The following is a 15,298-nucleotide window of genomic DNA, read 5'->3' on the forward strand; positions in this document are numbered from 1 at the left end:
TTAAGGGTGTTATTTCGGGTGTTATGAGGTGGAGTGTTGTTGGTGGAGTTCGGTTTGCTGGGATGGATTAGGGAATACCTGATGATACGATGATGATATACAAATGCGTTGATGAGTGAATGATATTGTGGGTTTAGTTTCAACGTACTGTTTTGAATGATCGTGCGTAGGCCAATTTTTGGGTAGACTGTGTTGTTCTATGCTATGCTATGCTATGCAATGCTATTCTACACCATATCTCTTGTGTCAACTGCCCGGTGTATCATTTGTATTGAGTTCCGTGATTCTAGTCGGCCATCGTTTATGCCGCCGCTGTCTTCGCTTCTTCTCAGTATCGCTGCTGTGTCTTCTGCTTGACCATCGTCCGTCTCGTTGTCACTATCTGGAGGTCGTGAGAAGCGGTTGTTGACCATCACTGAGTGTCGTCCGCGATTTGCCGTGCTGTTGTTGGGGAGGGGCTCGTTGTTCGAGAGAAGGAGGACTTCCACGGGGTGGTCGCAGATGTATGGCACGTTGCAGAGTTTGTAGCATGTGTTAAGGATAGGGACGGATAAACCGTGAACGAGGATCGAGAAGAAGACGAGCCAGTATACGACTTGCTTCTTGATAAGCGGCTGTTTTTCACTCTCAGAGAGTTCGATTTACTCACCGGGGGTCATGGCTGCGGTTAAGTTATTGATCTCATTGTCGCTTTCGCCGGGCTCGGGAAAGAGTCGACGGGCATATTCGACATATGAGATTGCGCCAATACCTAGTGATTAAAAGAAATGGTTAGTTTCTAGGATCTGCACTGGAGGCAAAAACAGGGAAATACTAACCTATCGGGCCAAAGTAACCCATGAACAAAGCTTCAGTCCAGTCATTACAGACGGCAGGCATGAAGCGGTATCCAAGTAGGATTGCTGGGATTCGACGAAGAAGTAGAATCAGACAGCCCAACCCAAGTAGGCGCGGGAGTGTGATCACAGTGTCGTGGGGCATATGAAATTGTTCCCATGGCATAACGGCACCGAGGTACATGAAGGTGCCGAAGTTTAGGAGGGTTTCGAGTGTAGAGTTAAAAGTGTCATGACGAGCCTGCATCTCGGAATTGTACAAGCCATCCCAATTCAAGAAACTCCCGGCCATGAAGCATGCGAGGGTCTCGTCTGAGCCGACACAACCACATGTGCCGACGACTAACATCTACAGAAAGTTAGGCCTGGCTGTTTGCGGCCACCTAGATAGAACTCACCCCAATAGCCATCGGTACAAGGGAGAGGCTTTCGTTCTCAATCCATTTCCTAGTGTGAAAGTCAGCAAAATTTCCCTATAATCACCGAAGCTCACATACCTCTTCAGGGCTAGGACCAATAGTTTGCGAGATACAAACCCTATCAGAGCACCATACGTAGCTCCTACGACGATCATGTATAAGACGCCTTCTACAAACCAATGCTTCAATGCTTTACCGACACCTCCGCCGAAGCGACCGACATCAGAGGTGCTAAGTACGTCCGGGATTCCCCGAACCAGATCAAATTCGTCTAAACTTTCGGTGTTTGCAGGAGTCTCAGCGTACCGCAGGAGCGAGACGGCCAGCAATAGAAAGGTAAACCCAAGCCCGTCATTTCCACCCGCCTCAGAAGAAATGAATTCACGGAGATGCCGGCGGACGTACTTGTCAGCGAACGGACCTTTGGCAATTGCTTGTGATAAAACGGGATCAGTGCATGTCACGCATGAGCCGATGATCAGCGCAGCGACCTGTGTCAGAGCATTGTTTATCAGTACTGGCGTTTATAACGTGAAAAGGGCGTTGACAGCGACGGCACTTACAAATGAGAGGTTAGGAACCATGAGCATAATGCATGAAGATGTTATAACCCACCCTATTCCCATGAGGGGAAGTAGACAGATGATGAGTTCGATGGAGCGCTGCTTTATGTATCGCTTTGGCAATTGGTATCCGACTTTAACCAATTGGATCCCGATAACCAAGCGTGTCAATGCCTGTTTTTATCAGTCGTATTCTTCATAACGCTACAAGGTAGACTCTACATAGGTGATTTCGCTGCGCTCTTCAGCTTCCTCTCCTCCCCATTGTGAGATATTTAGAAACTTGGCGCCAAAAGGTCCAAAAGAGATGCCGACAAGAAATGCAGGCACTGTGCAAGATTAGCTATCGCCGATACTATAGTAGTAGTGCTACATACGAGCTTCACCTAGATACCATCTTTGCTTGAATTGCAGAGATATATAGCCGTAAAGAAGGATATAGAGACCTTAGTATAATGTGAGCTGTCTTTTATCAAGCTACCTCTCCCAAAACAGTATGGACATACTCAAGACGGTGAGTACAATGTTAAAATTGCTAACATCAAGGATTGGGTGTAACATTCTGCTCCAACCCAAGCAATGATATGAGTTGTCTCAATTGACAGTTGCGGCCAAGGTGTAATTCTTAAGGCTCTTGAGTTGAGCGTAAGACACCCCTGAATATCCCTAGCCTGCTGGGAGCTTTCATTGACTCAGGTTGTTAATGAATGTCACTAAGTGCGTAGGTTGATCACGACTGTATTTCCTTTTACGTGAAAGAAAATACCAACAGTTTTGTGGAAGCGCTTCCATCTTCGGGAGTATGATATAAAGTTAGATCAAGAATGATCAACAATCACCCGCGCGTATTGTGTTATCTGCTCTAGCCGCCATTCATCCTTCTGCAAGTGTCTCGAAACATACAGCTCAGGGGCTTGCGTACCCGAGTGGACCTTTTACACGCACCCTTGCAGGGGCATCGCGGCGCGAGAAAGCTTGGCTAGACATATTGATAGTGATCGACGTGATCTGACTTGTGATCGGCAGCAGGGGTAAGGAGGTGACCGTCTAGAGCCAGGGGATTGTCCAATGGTGTTACACCGATAGCGCCATACCAGACATGTTTCAATATTGCTGCAATAGGCGGACACAAATTTGGTATTAGCCACCCAGCCACCTTGGATGTATCACATTGCAACACAACAAAACAATAGATGTCGCGTATAATTGGAAGATATTTCTCCTTATCTGGATATTCAACCATTTATAAGATGGGTTGAATCTAGATTGGATCTTGCATTGCCTTAGCTCCGATGTTGGAATGGATATTTATAGGTGTGTAAAATAGAGGGAGGGGCTTCTACACGCTGTTGCTACCTTAGGAGCCAGATAGAAACGGTCGGAGAAAGAAGAGAAATAGTACATCGATGAGTGATGTTGTGATTTATCTCTAGAGATTTCCTTCTTCTGCAATCATGTTGATAAGTTGATTCAAGCAGTTTTCCCACTCAAGATGGAAGGCAATAAATTAGGTTCGTACGAATACTTAGGGCTAGCTGGCATATCTCGGTAGAGTGATCTACATATGTGCATTTGACGGTCATGGAGCGCCAAATAATGACTCGCGCATCGAATGAAACGCACTACATTATCTACTGCCTGTATCATTCGCCCCAATAAATTCCAGACGATAGGCCTGGCACGGGCAACGATCGTAATCGGTGGCATGGGGCCATTCACAGGCATATGCTCTGGTGTCATGCCGTGGCTTTGCTGTATGCATCCGATCGTGGATCAACTATTCCCTTGGAGGCGCTCTATTCTCTATGCCACTAGCAAGGGCGGGACTGGAACTGCTCCGTCCTATATCTTTCACTGGAGATATCAAGCCATTGGGCAAGCGATCGCGAAGGTCAGTATAGGATGGCTCCGTAACGCTCGCACTGGCGAAGGTAGCTCTACATACCACTGTCTAAGAATATTAGTTGGGTCAACTAGCCTATCTCTTGTTACTGGGCTATTAGACAGCTAGATTAATGTGGATATATAGCCAGTTACTACAGACACAAAAATTCATAACAGTCGCAGGTTCATCATAACCTGAACCTTATTAGGACTAGTGCATACTGCATTGAGAGTACGACAGCTCTGTGCATTTATATCTTCTCAAAAGATCAATGTTTTGGGAATAATACTTATAATCGCAATAATCGCATGACATATTACCACGAATGATTCCCACAAGGTGACAAGGTAGAGAGTATCTCTTCTTTACCCTGTCGCATAAATCCCATAAGCTATAGCCCTAATAAACCCACTAGTACTTGTAATTTCCCCCAAGTCGGTGAAAATGAATATCTTCATTTGATAAACTTACATATTTACCATTAGTGTCCAGTTTTTCAGTACAAATACACAAAGAACCAGCCATTTGGGACTATATACGCAATAGAGCCTGTCGTTAGAGTGAACAGAAAAGTAGTATAACGACTCTTTAGTACCGCATACTCCTATGGAAGCAATATATGCCCGTCCCAGCTCTAAGCATTCAGTCACAACTGAAAGGCAAGATGTGAACATACGCGCTGTGAATTCTATGGAATACCACTCTTCCTAGGAAGTGCGTCAAACTTTTGTGCAATAGCCTGTCCAGACCGGGCGAGGCCTGGACTCCAGCGGAGTGTCGATATCGCAAGAAAGGTTTTCAATGACGATTTCACACTCTTTGTAGTAGCCTCATTTTTACCTCTCACATTTCATCCACGTCAGGTATATATCATCTCAATATCATGATGTTATTCAACGAAGAAATCATACGCAAACAGTTGATTGAGATAACTTTGAGCTGAAGACGGAAGGTGTCGAGCCCTATAGGGAAACACATGACGTCGTTGACCCAACAATAATATTCGCTGTCTGTATCGCAACAAGAATAATTACCATGGGTAAACTGTAGTTTTCGGTTTTTTGGTGAGTAGAAATTCTGAGGTTTATGCTGTTGTCTGTAATATATAAGCCCGCAGTCATCCTTCCTTTTGGTATTCTTACCGTAGGGTATACATCCCACTCGCCTACGATCAATCAACTAAGAGCTGTTAGTCCACGTATCCGTTGATTTTTCAAGATGCATACATCTGTTTACCTCGTTTTAAATGCTCTCCTGGCTTCCAACTTGGCCGGCCAAGCCTCCGCCAGTCCGTATCGCCCGCAGGTTGACCAAATCAGTGTCCCCGAACCTGCCAGCCTCAGTCCATACTGGCCCAATCTTAATGACCTGATCTCCCAAGTGACCAAGCCTTCTTCAAAAGAGGAATCCTTGTCGGGCGCACTGGGCCTGCGCTATGGAAGCTGCTACTACATCGAGAACCGACGTGGTGACACTCTGGGCTCGGACGGTGGCGTATACAGCTACTACAAGTTTGGAGGCTCCAAGAAAATCTTCCAAGTATGGTATTCCAGAGGCTTTCCCTTGAAAGACGGAAGCCAACATCAATGGGTGCCAGACGGTGGGAAATTCTACCTGTGGGATCCGAAAGGAAGCACCGTGACCAACGGCGGAAGTTGGATTGCAACCAACCTCGGCGGCAACACGTATCCTGGATTTTACAGTTACTACTACTATCTCCGTTTCAAGGGCCGTCGCGATGATGACCACGCATTGGAGGCTATGTCGCAGAGCGAAAATGAACTGAATATGATGGGGACTCGGTACCCCGTTACATTGGAAATTGCTAAAGTCGAGCCTCCTAATGGGATCCCAAACTTCAAGGGCTTGACGATCCAGAACGACTACCTCCAGAACCGAAATAATGAGGATTCGATTGATGTCCGCTTCCATGAGGTCGCCTGTCCAATCGATGGGGCTGATGACTAGAAATGGTGTTTTCTTATGTGGAATTCGAGGGTCAGCCGGTCTGGGCACTGAGCGAGTGTCAAATGGCCAAGGAATAATTATTAGCTGGCCACTGTGGATAGCTCTTATTGGAAGCTCAAGGGGTTTCGGACTCTTATAAAAGGGGTGATCCGTCTATCAGAGGTATGAAGTATTGTTGGCGAGTTATACTTTTTATCATCTGGCATCGGCTAAGGGGACGACACATTTTCTTATTCTAGGTACGGAGTAGACTCTGTAGGTTAGGCCGAATTAACTATATCATAAATGTTCCTCGCCGTCCCCATTTCCTTATGCAAGACCCGCATCAATCGATGTGTCAAGATATCTTTAAGGCACTTCAAGTTGAGTATACAACTGAGCTTAGAATGATATTAGCACCATGATGTTCAATAAGAAACGTAGGTGTGCTTGCTGTGTACAGGGATCACATCTTGAACTATTTCCTTCAGGATCGTGTCCGTTTCCTCTTTTTTTCTAGTCTGCTAACCAATCACCACAGCTACCATCTTGAAGCCAAGGCTCAGCCAGTAATTGTTTTGGTGTTAGGTGATTGTGGGGGTCTATTTTCATCATTCCTTTCAAAAACATTATGAACTGCGCCTTGTCATCACCGGCTAAACTCTCGATCCAATTCTCTAGCAGGGCTTTTGGCCTAGGTATCGGGTTGCGAATTCTCCCGCTCTTATCAAAGTATTCTAGTGGTAGAATAAGCCATCCTAGGCCAAGCTTGCTCGCTCTCATCATTTCTTAGAGGCTTCTTCCTCTGGTCTGTAGACATGATGAGCCGTAACATGTTGTGCATCGTTTCTTGAAATCCACTGTCAAATGCTCCCTAGGATCTGATTCAGTGGAATGCCAGATGCCCCTGTTGATAATTAGCTCCTGTACGCATCTTAAGTTGTTTAGGAAAGTATGTCCTGTCGCATTTCATGACCTTCATATGTCTGTGATCAACATCATCTATTATAAAAGCGGAGAAATATGTGCTGTAAACAGCCACTTTCTCCATATCGGCTAATTATTGCTGAGCATGCATTATCGCGGACTAGGAATTCGAACACGTCTGTTGCATATTTGAAGCATTGAGGTGGATTATAAACTGTCGGTTACTTGCCATATAAGCATTATCCTGTTGTTTGCTTGGTGACTGAACTCAAGTTCCTACGTCGAGACCCAGCTACATTGCCTTAACCTTCAGGCTGCAACAATTCCTGGCAGAATCATGTGAAGTTCATGTGAAACAAAAAAGATCACATGCTACAAGGGCGAGTGAGAAGAATTGGCGAAGATGTACGAGTGCATTATTAATTCAAAATTTTATAAATTTATATATATAAACAAATATTTCCTAAAGATTGAAATATGCTACTCACAGTAGGAAGAACTACTAAAAAAAAGCCATGTTAAACAGATATAATAAACTCTTAAGGTACATAATATGTTCATGAAAACCGAAGACTACTAGATCGCGTCTCCCTTGTCGAATCCTTCCACACAAGCGTTCGCCTAAATTTTGATCCACTTAGACCTATACACCATAACTCTTACTCTGAGGCTGGGGTTCGACGAAGTGTAAGAAATACACAACGCCCCCTCAACGTAGACATCAACGGATAGATCAATGCCATCTGTTGTCAGCCTCATGGAATTCAATCAGAAATCCCCTGACTTTATCCGCTCATGCGGTCTTCCGCCACTGAGATACCACGCCTAGCAAACTGCTGACTGTACCTCCGATACCAACAATTCCGTCGTCGAGGTTGGCGAGGCCCAGACCGGAAACAGGAATGGTCAAGTCGCATAGGTCCGAGAAGAGCTGGGTGCGGGCAGCGGAACGTTCCCTGGAAAGTCTAGGTTAGCTACTGGATATGGGATGCCAAGACGTTTAAGGTGCACAAACTTCTCAAGCTTCTTTGCCTCCACGACGCCTTCGCCTTCGGTGCGGTCAAGGGTCCTCTCCTTCTCCCGCAGTCTCCAAAGGGAGTAGGCACTAGCAATAGCGCTGCAAATTAATCCAGCCAACCATGACCGATAGGCGGTATCCTGCAGGCGCTTAGCCGCAGCAAGTTTCCGGAAGCCGATAACGTCAACAACGGTGATAGTATCCAGAGTCAGATATCCGGCGTAACCGAGCTGGCGACCGACAGCTAGATAGCGGAGAACAGGGTCGATGGGGCTCTTGTTGTCTGCAGCGACAGCTGCTGCCTTGAGGTGCTCGGCAAACTTTCCGATCCTCAGAATCTTTCTTGTCGTACCGAACTGCTTCTTGATCGCATTGTAGGGGTCGATAGAAGACTGCGGGCGGTTTGTGCGATACAGGTACCAGGCATAAAAGCGTGAGAAGTATTGCAGCGTACGAAGGATTTTGTCACGACCCACTGTATGCTCATCAGAACTAGCTCATATGCATATATCGCAAGAAAACATTTTCAGTGACGATTTCATTTTCTATCTTCCCATAATTCGGTGGGCGGTCGAGTAGACGCAGCAACGACATGAAGGGGCCTCGGTCTCTAACCGCACAAAGGAACTTGGAAGAGGGAGAAGAGCACCACATACCAGTCGTAGCAACAAAGCGCAAGTAGTGCGCCAAGGTAGGATGATAAGCCAAAGCGTCAGCGACCATATTGGCAGAGAATTTTATATATTAATACGATCGCACGGATGGTGTCTTTGGTATCGTTAAAAGCCGGAAGATGTGTTCCGGCGTGTTGGGGATGTGGAAGAGAGGGGTATGACGGCAGCGATAACCACAGACCAGCTGGTAGCTTTATAAATGTCGAGAGACAGGAAACGGCACTTCACAGCCAGGATGCAGAAGAAGGAGAAGGAAAAGGGATGGCAGCCGCGGCGTTGGCGTGATATGGGAGAGTTTAATGGAAGGTGGTCGGTAATTGAATCTCCGGGGAAAGCGGCTGGAGGAACTGGCGTCGGGCATTGACCCTCAACCTCGGCTGCTCGTGCAGACGAGGAAAGGCACAATCTCGGAGATTTCACGGCCTTCCTTCCAACCATTGCCGGTCTCGATTGCCTTTCTAGGTAGTATCTCTGCAATAGGCAGTACTACTATGGCGACAACTCCTACGAACTTCTACTTGGTTTCTTGCTTCCTGTTTACTGATTTCTAATTTATTAAGTCTAGAGCAGACTCCTCGCCGATCTTTCTAGATTCTCTTTTCTCTTTCTCTTTTCTTTTCTTTGTCCTTTTCCATTTGTTTCCCTCTTATCACCGTTCTTCCTCTCTTCTTAGCCTGTCTTTCTCCCATATCAAAGTGTGACACGATACAGGGTCAAACAAAAACCAGCCCTCGTGGATAACAGTTTCTCATATCTTGCTTGTCTTGATAAAATGCATACTTGAAGAGCGATCAGACACAATTACTACAAGTATAATAGCGGGTAGGGTGTGTTGCGTTCGCAGAGGAAAATATAGTAATCGTCATTAACGTTCTCCATGATGACCATGGGTCACAGTTATAATACATCAGGGGCATGGCAATGAAGGTGATATATCATCAACTCGAGCCTTCGCTGCAATGGGAGCTTCTATATATCTCGCTTCTGGGCACTCGAGCCATCTTCCGTCGCGGGTCGCACGGGGGGTACTGTCACGCGATGCAGTAGGGCATTGATATGGCCTAACATAGGCTAGGGAAATTCTCGTCCGGTCGTGTCATACATACTGCTTCTGGGGCCTATTGGTCACGGATGTTGCAGGGGCCGTCTCTTTGTGGAACATGTCGCAAGGAATAACAAGGGAGCTGGATCTTGATAAGTAGGGGTCGGGCTGCGAACATACGGATTTGCAGGAAGAGATGCAAATGGTGAAAGTCGGCTACTGTGCTTCTCTGTTGCCCATCGTCGAGGTGTCATATCCGTTGGCCTCGAGAAAAGCACGGAACTTTTCATCCTCTTCGGTAATAGTGTCCTAATCGACGATATAAGTCGCGCCTTTCCATTGGGAGAAGCGGTATGAGAGGGTGTTATCCATACCTGTCCAATATGTGGCAGCAGAAAGTAGGCCAATGCAGCACTCAAAAGGCACAAGGAGCTGGAGACAAAGAAAGGATCCTGACCGGAACGGACCTCATTGGGCGCGTTGTTCTGGATGATAGGAATGACATAAGTGCCGACAAACGCTCCAATCTTGCCAGCAGCCGCAGCTATGGCGTAATATTGACCTCGGATTGCAGTCGCGCTGGACTTTGCAGCACAAAGCCCGATATTGTCTCCTGGTCCGAACTCACCGAGAGCCGAAAAAATACTGTAGCCATGAGTTAGGAGACGCAAATGACGCGCGTATAACAATGGACCGGTTATCTTACCCAAATACTACGACAAATCCCGCAACATTCTTTGGGATACTGAGATACTCATAACAACCTGACATAACGAAACCGATAACTCCTTGAAGGCCAACCCCGATGGCTAACGTGTTGCGAGGCCCAATCCAGTCACTCACAAGAGCACCCAAGAAGGAGCCCGGAATGTAGAAAGCATTGGTTACAGTGGTCCAGCCGAAGGTCTTCCAGAGAGGGGCGCTATCTCCCAGGATGATACCCACCCACTTGGAGGAGTAGATGTTGAAGGAGTACGCCGAGAAATCGTAGATAAACCATATCAGGGACACCACCGTCTGTCTGTGGTTAGTTTATGACGCTTATGTGAAAGTGATAACGCTGGGGGCATACCAGGCGCTTCCAGTAAAATCTATAACGGACGCTTTAGTACATGCACCGGACATAGATAATAGTGATGGCTTACCGGATAATCAGCCAGACAGGGAACTTATGCATACGTTCCCTGTTGAACTCCTCTGGCTCTTCCAGTTTCAATCGCAGATAAAACAAACTAAGGGGTGGGATCACGCCTAATCCTAGGGCTATGCGCCAGACAGCGCGCAGATGGTTCTCGGTACATATCAAGACCAAAATCATAGGAACCAAGGCGGACACAACATATGCAAAGTCAATTTGAAAGTTGGTGAACATGATGAACCACCGATTCCGATGTCCTTTCTTGAGTTCGCCTGTATTTTCCGCAGCTGCAACAGATCCGGCTGGATATTCTCCACCAATTCCAATTCCCAGGAAGAAACGATAAGCCGTCAAGGCAGCGAACAAGCCGTATTGACTGCCATTTAATCCGTACGCTCCAGCACACAGGGCACTGAATATAATCAGAATTATCGTTGAGATCATCAGGGACCATTTGCGCGACCAATGATCGCTGACATATCCAAAAACAAGCTGACCGAGTACGGTGCCTGCAAATGTGATGGAAGAAACGTTCTGGCTGGCGGGCGAGTTGGTGTATGAGTCCGGGTAGATTTTACCAAGGATTGTATTGACAGATCCGATCACCTAATTGAATTTTTAGTTCAGAATGATGTTTCTCAATCATACCCGACAAATTATTCCGGGGAGCGTCAGACATACGCCATTGAGATAACCATCTGAGAAGAGACCTGCACCGCAAGCAATGGTAGGCCAACTACGTTCCCAGCGGCCCTTTTGTATAGTATTTTCTAACGGCGCAACATCGATAGCACCAGTAGAAGCAATAGCCTTCTCAGGCGGTTCTTCGGGGTGTTTTTGTGGATCCATGAGAACGCTGCAGCCACCTGATATTCTAGTCTTCGACGTTGCGAAAAGTCGGAGCTAAGAATCAAGGGAACAAGCAAGATTATTCAGGAGATATATTGAGATAAGTTACACGAATATTGGAGAGATGATAGAAGGCTGAAAGGTGGAAGAAAAACAACCAAGGATTAGAAGTGAGAAAAAATTGAAAGAAAGACCAGAGCACCTGATAGAAACCCTGCGAAACGTGAACGCTCAGGTCATTTCCCTTTAGTAAATGCAACTATAACTAGTTTACTAGGTACCATTGGTATTCCCACCCTACAGCCCTCGGCTCGTGCCTCCTTAGTAGCCAACATCACCACCGACTTCAAGTTACCAGGCGGCAGCCCCTCTGCTCCATACAATAGTAGGACTAACATACCTTAATTAATTAATGCCGCCAGCTCACTGGACAGGTGTATAAAAAGTGGAGCTCTTATCTCTCGAGGAACTTGTTAGAATACTCTGTCAAGAAATGCACTAAGCTTTCCTAAGATTTCGAGCTGATATGCTATTGGAGAAATTCTCGTTATTTGATTCTTAGAATGGATCCACTTCTCGAGTCGAATCCTATCGAAAGGCGGACCAAGCCCTACAAAGAAGGTGCTCTGGCACGGCTGCTATGTTACACTTCGCTCTTTTGGCCCCATGGCACGTGCCTGGATTTACCACTTTTCTTTTTTTTACACAGTATGGTATTGCCCACCCTGTTTGCTGCATCGAAGCCAGGACAAAGCAAGACCGATAGATCAGCTGAGTACATACCCCTGTACTGTATAGTATCTCCCCTCCAACTTTTTAGATCCCAGAAACAAAGAAATAGGGACATGGGGCCATTTAATTTAAGACCCGAGTAAAGAATACCGAAAAGGGAGCAAGCGAGGCCACATCATTGTCTCCGTCCCCGGCTCGGATAGAGTGAGTAGCGTTTGCTAGACTATCTGATAATACTCCCCCTCCATAATCGAACAATAAGACGGCACTTGATGCTCCCCATGAGAATTCATCTCTTGGAAGCTCAAAATTTCCCACGTCAAATTCGAGGTCAACATGCACTATTATCTAGGTAAGAATAGCAAGAGCTTCTTCGATTTAGGGCTTGACTTCTTGCACTTTACTTTTAATGTTCCTCGTATAGAATAATTAATAAACAGTGAATGCCTAGTGCTGGCATATTTTTTTGCGAGTAAAGTCCCTTCTGTTTCGATGTAGCTAATAGGTATTTATTACTAGTAGTGATATATAATGCCCAGAGAGCATGGCCCAGCTCACGTGATAGCAGTGGTGGTGACAGTGTCGGGACTGGAAAATCATTCCGCCAGCTGAGCTCGGGTCAGCTACGTAGGTTGGCTATGTGATGGATCTGCCTCTTCCGGTATCTCATTCATAAGCAAACTGGAAACGCATCTGTCAACTCTTCACCACCCATCCTTTCTTTCATATCACCTTTACATAACCGTTTTTTACCGTCGAGTTCTCATCGCCCGTCGCCAGCATGGGGTCTGACCCGCAGTACATCAAGTTCCCCGATCTTACCCTCGCCCAACATGTCTTCAACCTTTCCAACCCATCGTGTCCGCAGACAGTGCGGCAAACGTCGTTGAAAAAGGTCCAGGATGCTATCTCCGAGAATAAAATGGCGCCTTTCTACAGGCATCTTGCCCACCCTGTTGAGGGTATCCTGAACCATTCCGGTGAAGGCGTTCCCCAGCACCAGGCCAGCTCAACCAAGTCACTGATCACCTCGAATATGCTGGCCTCTCGAAAGTCACCCCAAAAGAGCGACTTTCCATGGGATGAATCCTTATACCAGTCGCTAGTCGAGGATAATAAGAAGGAGTTGGATGCTTTCCAAAAGGAAGAGGACGAGGCGGAAGAAGCAGCCGGAGACACCGAGGTGCTTGCGGCTCGGGGGAAGCGTGCTGAATTCTGGGCGCGCGTAGGAGATAAGGTCAGTGGCGATGTTACATTGGATACCAACACTTATACTTTCTGACACCGCTCATGTCGGACAGGACAAAGCTATCGAATCTCATGAAGCACTCCTTGAAAAGACGACATTCCTAGGAACCAAGATTGACTTGGTGCTGGCTATGATCCGTATTGGACTCTTCTTTGGCGACACCCTGTCGGTGAGAAAGAACATTGAACGGGCAAACACGCTTATTGAGAGCGGCGGTGACTGGGATCGGAGGAATCGTCTCAAGGCGTATAAAGGCCTACACCTGCTTACAATTCGATCCTACAGCGGCGCTGCTCCCTTACTTCTTGACAGTCTGTCTACTTTCACGAGCTACGAACTATGCAGCTATTCTGCATTGGTCATCTACTCCGTTCTCGCAGGTTCGCTGTCGTTGAAGCGTGTCGATTTCAAAGCTAAAGTTGTGGATGCACCTGAGATCAAGGCTATCCTTGGGTCCGGGGAGGATCGGGTGGCTGCTTTAACAGGGGAGGTGTCGTCTGGGCCCGGTGCAAAGGACGAAGAAATGAAGGATGCTTCTACATCTAAAGCTACTCCAGGTGCTGCTACGACCGCCGTTAATTTGACCACCTTGGGGGCTGGCTCCGGGATCCAAGCTGAGGCTGAAGTCCCCGTGGACTTCTCGCCTCTTGCCGACTTGGTTAGCAGTCTATATAATGGCAACTACCGGTCGTTCTTCGTGGCCTTGGCGGCCGTCGAAGATAATTTCCTAACTCAGGACCGGTACTTGTATGAACACCGCGCTTGGTTTGTCCGCGAGATGAGACTCCGTGCCTACCAGCAGCTTCTCCAGAGCTACCGAGTGGTAGGATTGAACAGCATGGCCAGCGACTTTGGAGTTACGGTGGACTTTTTGGACCGGTAAGTTCTAGTCAGCCAGATTCAAGCATAGTAATCATATTGACTAACAATTGCAGGGATCTGGCCAAGTTCATCGCTAGCAACCGCATCGCATGCACTATTGACCGAGTAAATGGCATTATCGAAACAAACCGCCCAGATGACAAGAACAAACAGTATGCCGACGTCGTCAAGCATGGAGATGCTCTGATTACGAAACTTCAGAAGTATGGCCAGGCTGTGCGACTGCGCGGAAGTGAGCGGAGCTGAAGCTGTGGATGGTGACGACTCTTAGGGAATGGCCTGATTCTGGATTGTCCTGTGACCCATGAACGTTTCAAAGGATCCCTCAGGATTATGATGGTTTGAGTCATTTAATAAATATTGCCCTCATGATTACTGTTAGAGCAAAAGCAAGCGAGGCTGCTGTATCATACGTCTAATGAACGAAGACAACTCTGACCTCGAAACGTCGTAATCGGATATCATGCGATTAGGAAACCTCCACGGTATGTGGGCTGACCGAGTTTAAGCGCTGCGTACGTAGATTTGGGAAGACTTGGCATCAAATGCGTCAGTTTCCAGGATTTCTTTTGTCGCTCCAGACAGCCATTGTTTCCCAGATCTGTTGAGAACAGAGCCAATGCGGAATAAGCTTTATGTCCACAGTTGCGCTTTATCATACCCGGCATGTGTATGTATACTGAAGGGAAAATCGGAAGATCAGCCCGTGAATCGGTGATTAAGAGAGATTCGAATCTGGCCAGATTCCGTCCTTCCCCGGTTACGGGAACCACCGGTAGGGTCAACGGAGTACGGAGTACCCGTGGGGTAGCATTTCAGGTACGGGGCAGTACTCCGATATCCATGCCGATAGTTTGGTTCCTATAGAGTATATTTCTCTTCCACTGTGGGTTGACTGACAAACCATATCAAGCCATACAGTTATGATTGACAATGCCAATGTCTCTCTCCACTAGTGAACCCCCATTCTTGCTCTCATCCACCCCACCATGCCTTGTACCGTTGTATTGAGTTCGTATTCCCTGGATGAGTCAGCGGCGGATCGGCACTCACCGCCTACAGAATTTCTCGCGCGATAGCCGATTTCCCTGGGAATTCTTTTTTCCCCCTGCACTGTGTGAGCCGTTGGACCCTCTC

General features: G+C 47.0%; 5 protein-coding genes across 5 annotated transcripts; 2 read left to right on the forward strand and 3 right to left on the reverse strand.

Moving 5' to 3' along the window:
* Nucleotides 1-227: 227 nt before the first annotated feature.
* Nucleotides 228-2,379, reverse strand: ANOM_005586 (putative plasma membrane antiporter; the record flags this gene model as incomplete). The annotated part of the gene is made up of 9 exons (XM_015550843.1): nucleotides 228-595; nucleotides 650-751; nucleotides 819-1,185; nucleotides 1,235-1,283; nucleotides 1,334-1,746; nucleotides 1,819-1,992; nucleotides 2,041-2,147; nucleotides 2,196-2,264; nucleotides 2,325-2,379. The coding sequence occupies 9 exons, from the start codon at nucleotides 2,377-2,379 to the stop codon at nucleotides 228-230; spliced, it is 1,704 nt and encodes a 567-aa protein (XP_015407167.1).
* A 2,542-nt stretch (nucleotides 2,380-4,921) lies between these two features.
* ANOM_005587 (uncharacterized protein) lies at nucleotides 4,922-5,671 on the forward strand (the record flags this gene model as incomplete). Its single annotated transcript, XM_015550844.1, has 1 exon — nucleotides 4,922-5,671. One exon carries the CDS (start codon nucleotides 4,922-4,924, stop codon nucleotides 5,669-5,671), a length of 750 nt encoding a protein of 249 aa, XP_015407166.1.
* A 1,533-nt stretch (nucleotides 5,672-7,204) lies between these two features.
* Nucleotides 7,205-8,497, reverse strand: ANOM_005588 (PEX11 family protein). Its single transcript, XM_015550845.1, has 3 exons — nucleotides 8,252-8,497; nucleotides 7,593-8,070; nucleotides 7,205-7,533 (listed from the first exon to the last, which is right to left on the reverse strand). Exons 1-3 carry the CDS (start codon nucleotides 8,316-8,318, stop codon nucleotides 7,371-7,373), a joined length of 708 nt encoding a protein of 235 aa, XP_015407162.1. The 5' UTR covers nucleotides 8,319-8,497; the 3' UTR covers nucleotides 7,205-7,370.
* A 1,030-nt stretch (nucleotides 8,498-9,527) lies between these two features.
* Nucleotides 9,528-11,298, reverse strand: ANOM_005589 (putative MFS phospholipid transporter (Git1); the record flags this gene model as incomplete). The annotated part of the gene is made up of 6 exons (XM_015550846.1): nucleotides 9,528-9,620; nucleotides 9,686-9,956; nucleotides 10,018-10,328; nucleotides 10,384-10,402; nucleotides 10,457-11,055; nucleotides 11,131-11,298. The coding sequence occupies 6 exons, from the start codon at nucleotides 11,296-11,298 to the stop codon at nucleotides 9,528-9,530; spliced, it is 1,461 nt and encodes a 486-aa protein (XP_015407168.1).
* Nucleotides 11,299-12,811: 1,513 nt separating this feature from the next.
* Nucleotides 12,812-14,407, forward strand: ANOM_005590 (proteasome regulatory particle lid subunit RPN7; the record flags this gene model as incomplete). Its single annotated transcript, XM_015550847.1, has 3 exons — nucleotides 12,812-13,267; nucleotides 13,332-14,158; nucleotides 14,215-14,407. 3 exons carry the CDS (start codon nucleotides 12,812-12,814, stop codon nucleotides 14,405-14,407), a joined length of 1,476 nt encoding a protein of 491 aa, XP_015407154.1.
* Between the last annotated feature and the right edge of the window lie 891 nt (nucleotides 14,408-15,298).

The sequence above is a fragment of the Aspergillus nomiae genome (assembly GCF_001204775.2).
Source record: "Aspergillus nomiae NRRL 13137 chromosome Unknown contig00123, whole genome shotgun sequence".
In the NCBI taxonomy this organism is placed as follows: domain Eukaryota; kingdom Fungi; phylum Ascomycota; class Eurotiomycetes; order Eurotiales; family Aspergillaceae; genus Aspergillus; species Aspergillus nomiae.

Coding starts and splice junctions, on each gene's coding strand:
- ANOM_005588 (XM_015550845.1), bottom strand. CDS start 8,318: ATGGTCGCTGACGCTTTGGCTTATCATCCTACCTTGGCGCACTACTTG. Junction 8,071..8,251: donor GCGCTTTGTTGCTACGACTG/GTATGTGGTGCT, acceptor ATGAGCATACAG/TGGGTCGTGACAAAATCCTT. Junction 7,534..7,592: donor GAGGCAAAGAAGCTTGAGAA/GTTTGTGCACCT, acceptor TAGACTTTCCAG/GGAACGTTCCGCTGCCCGCA.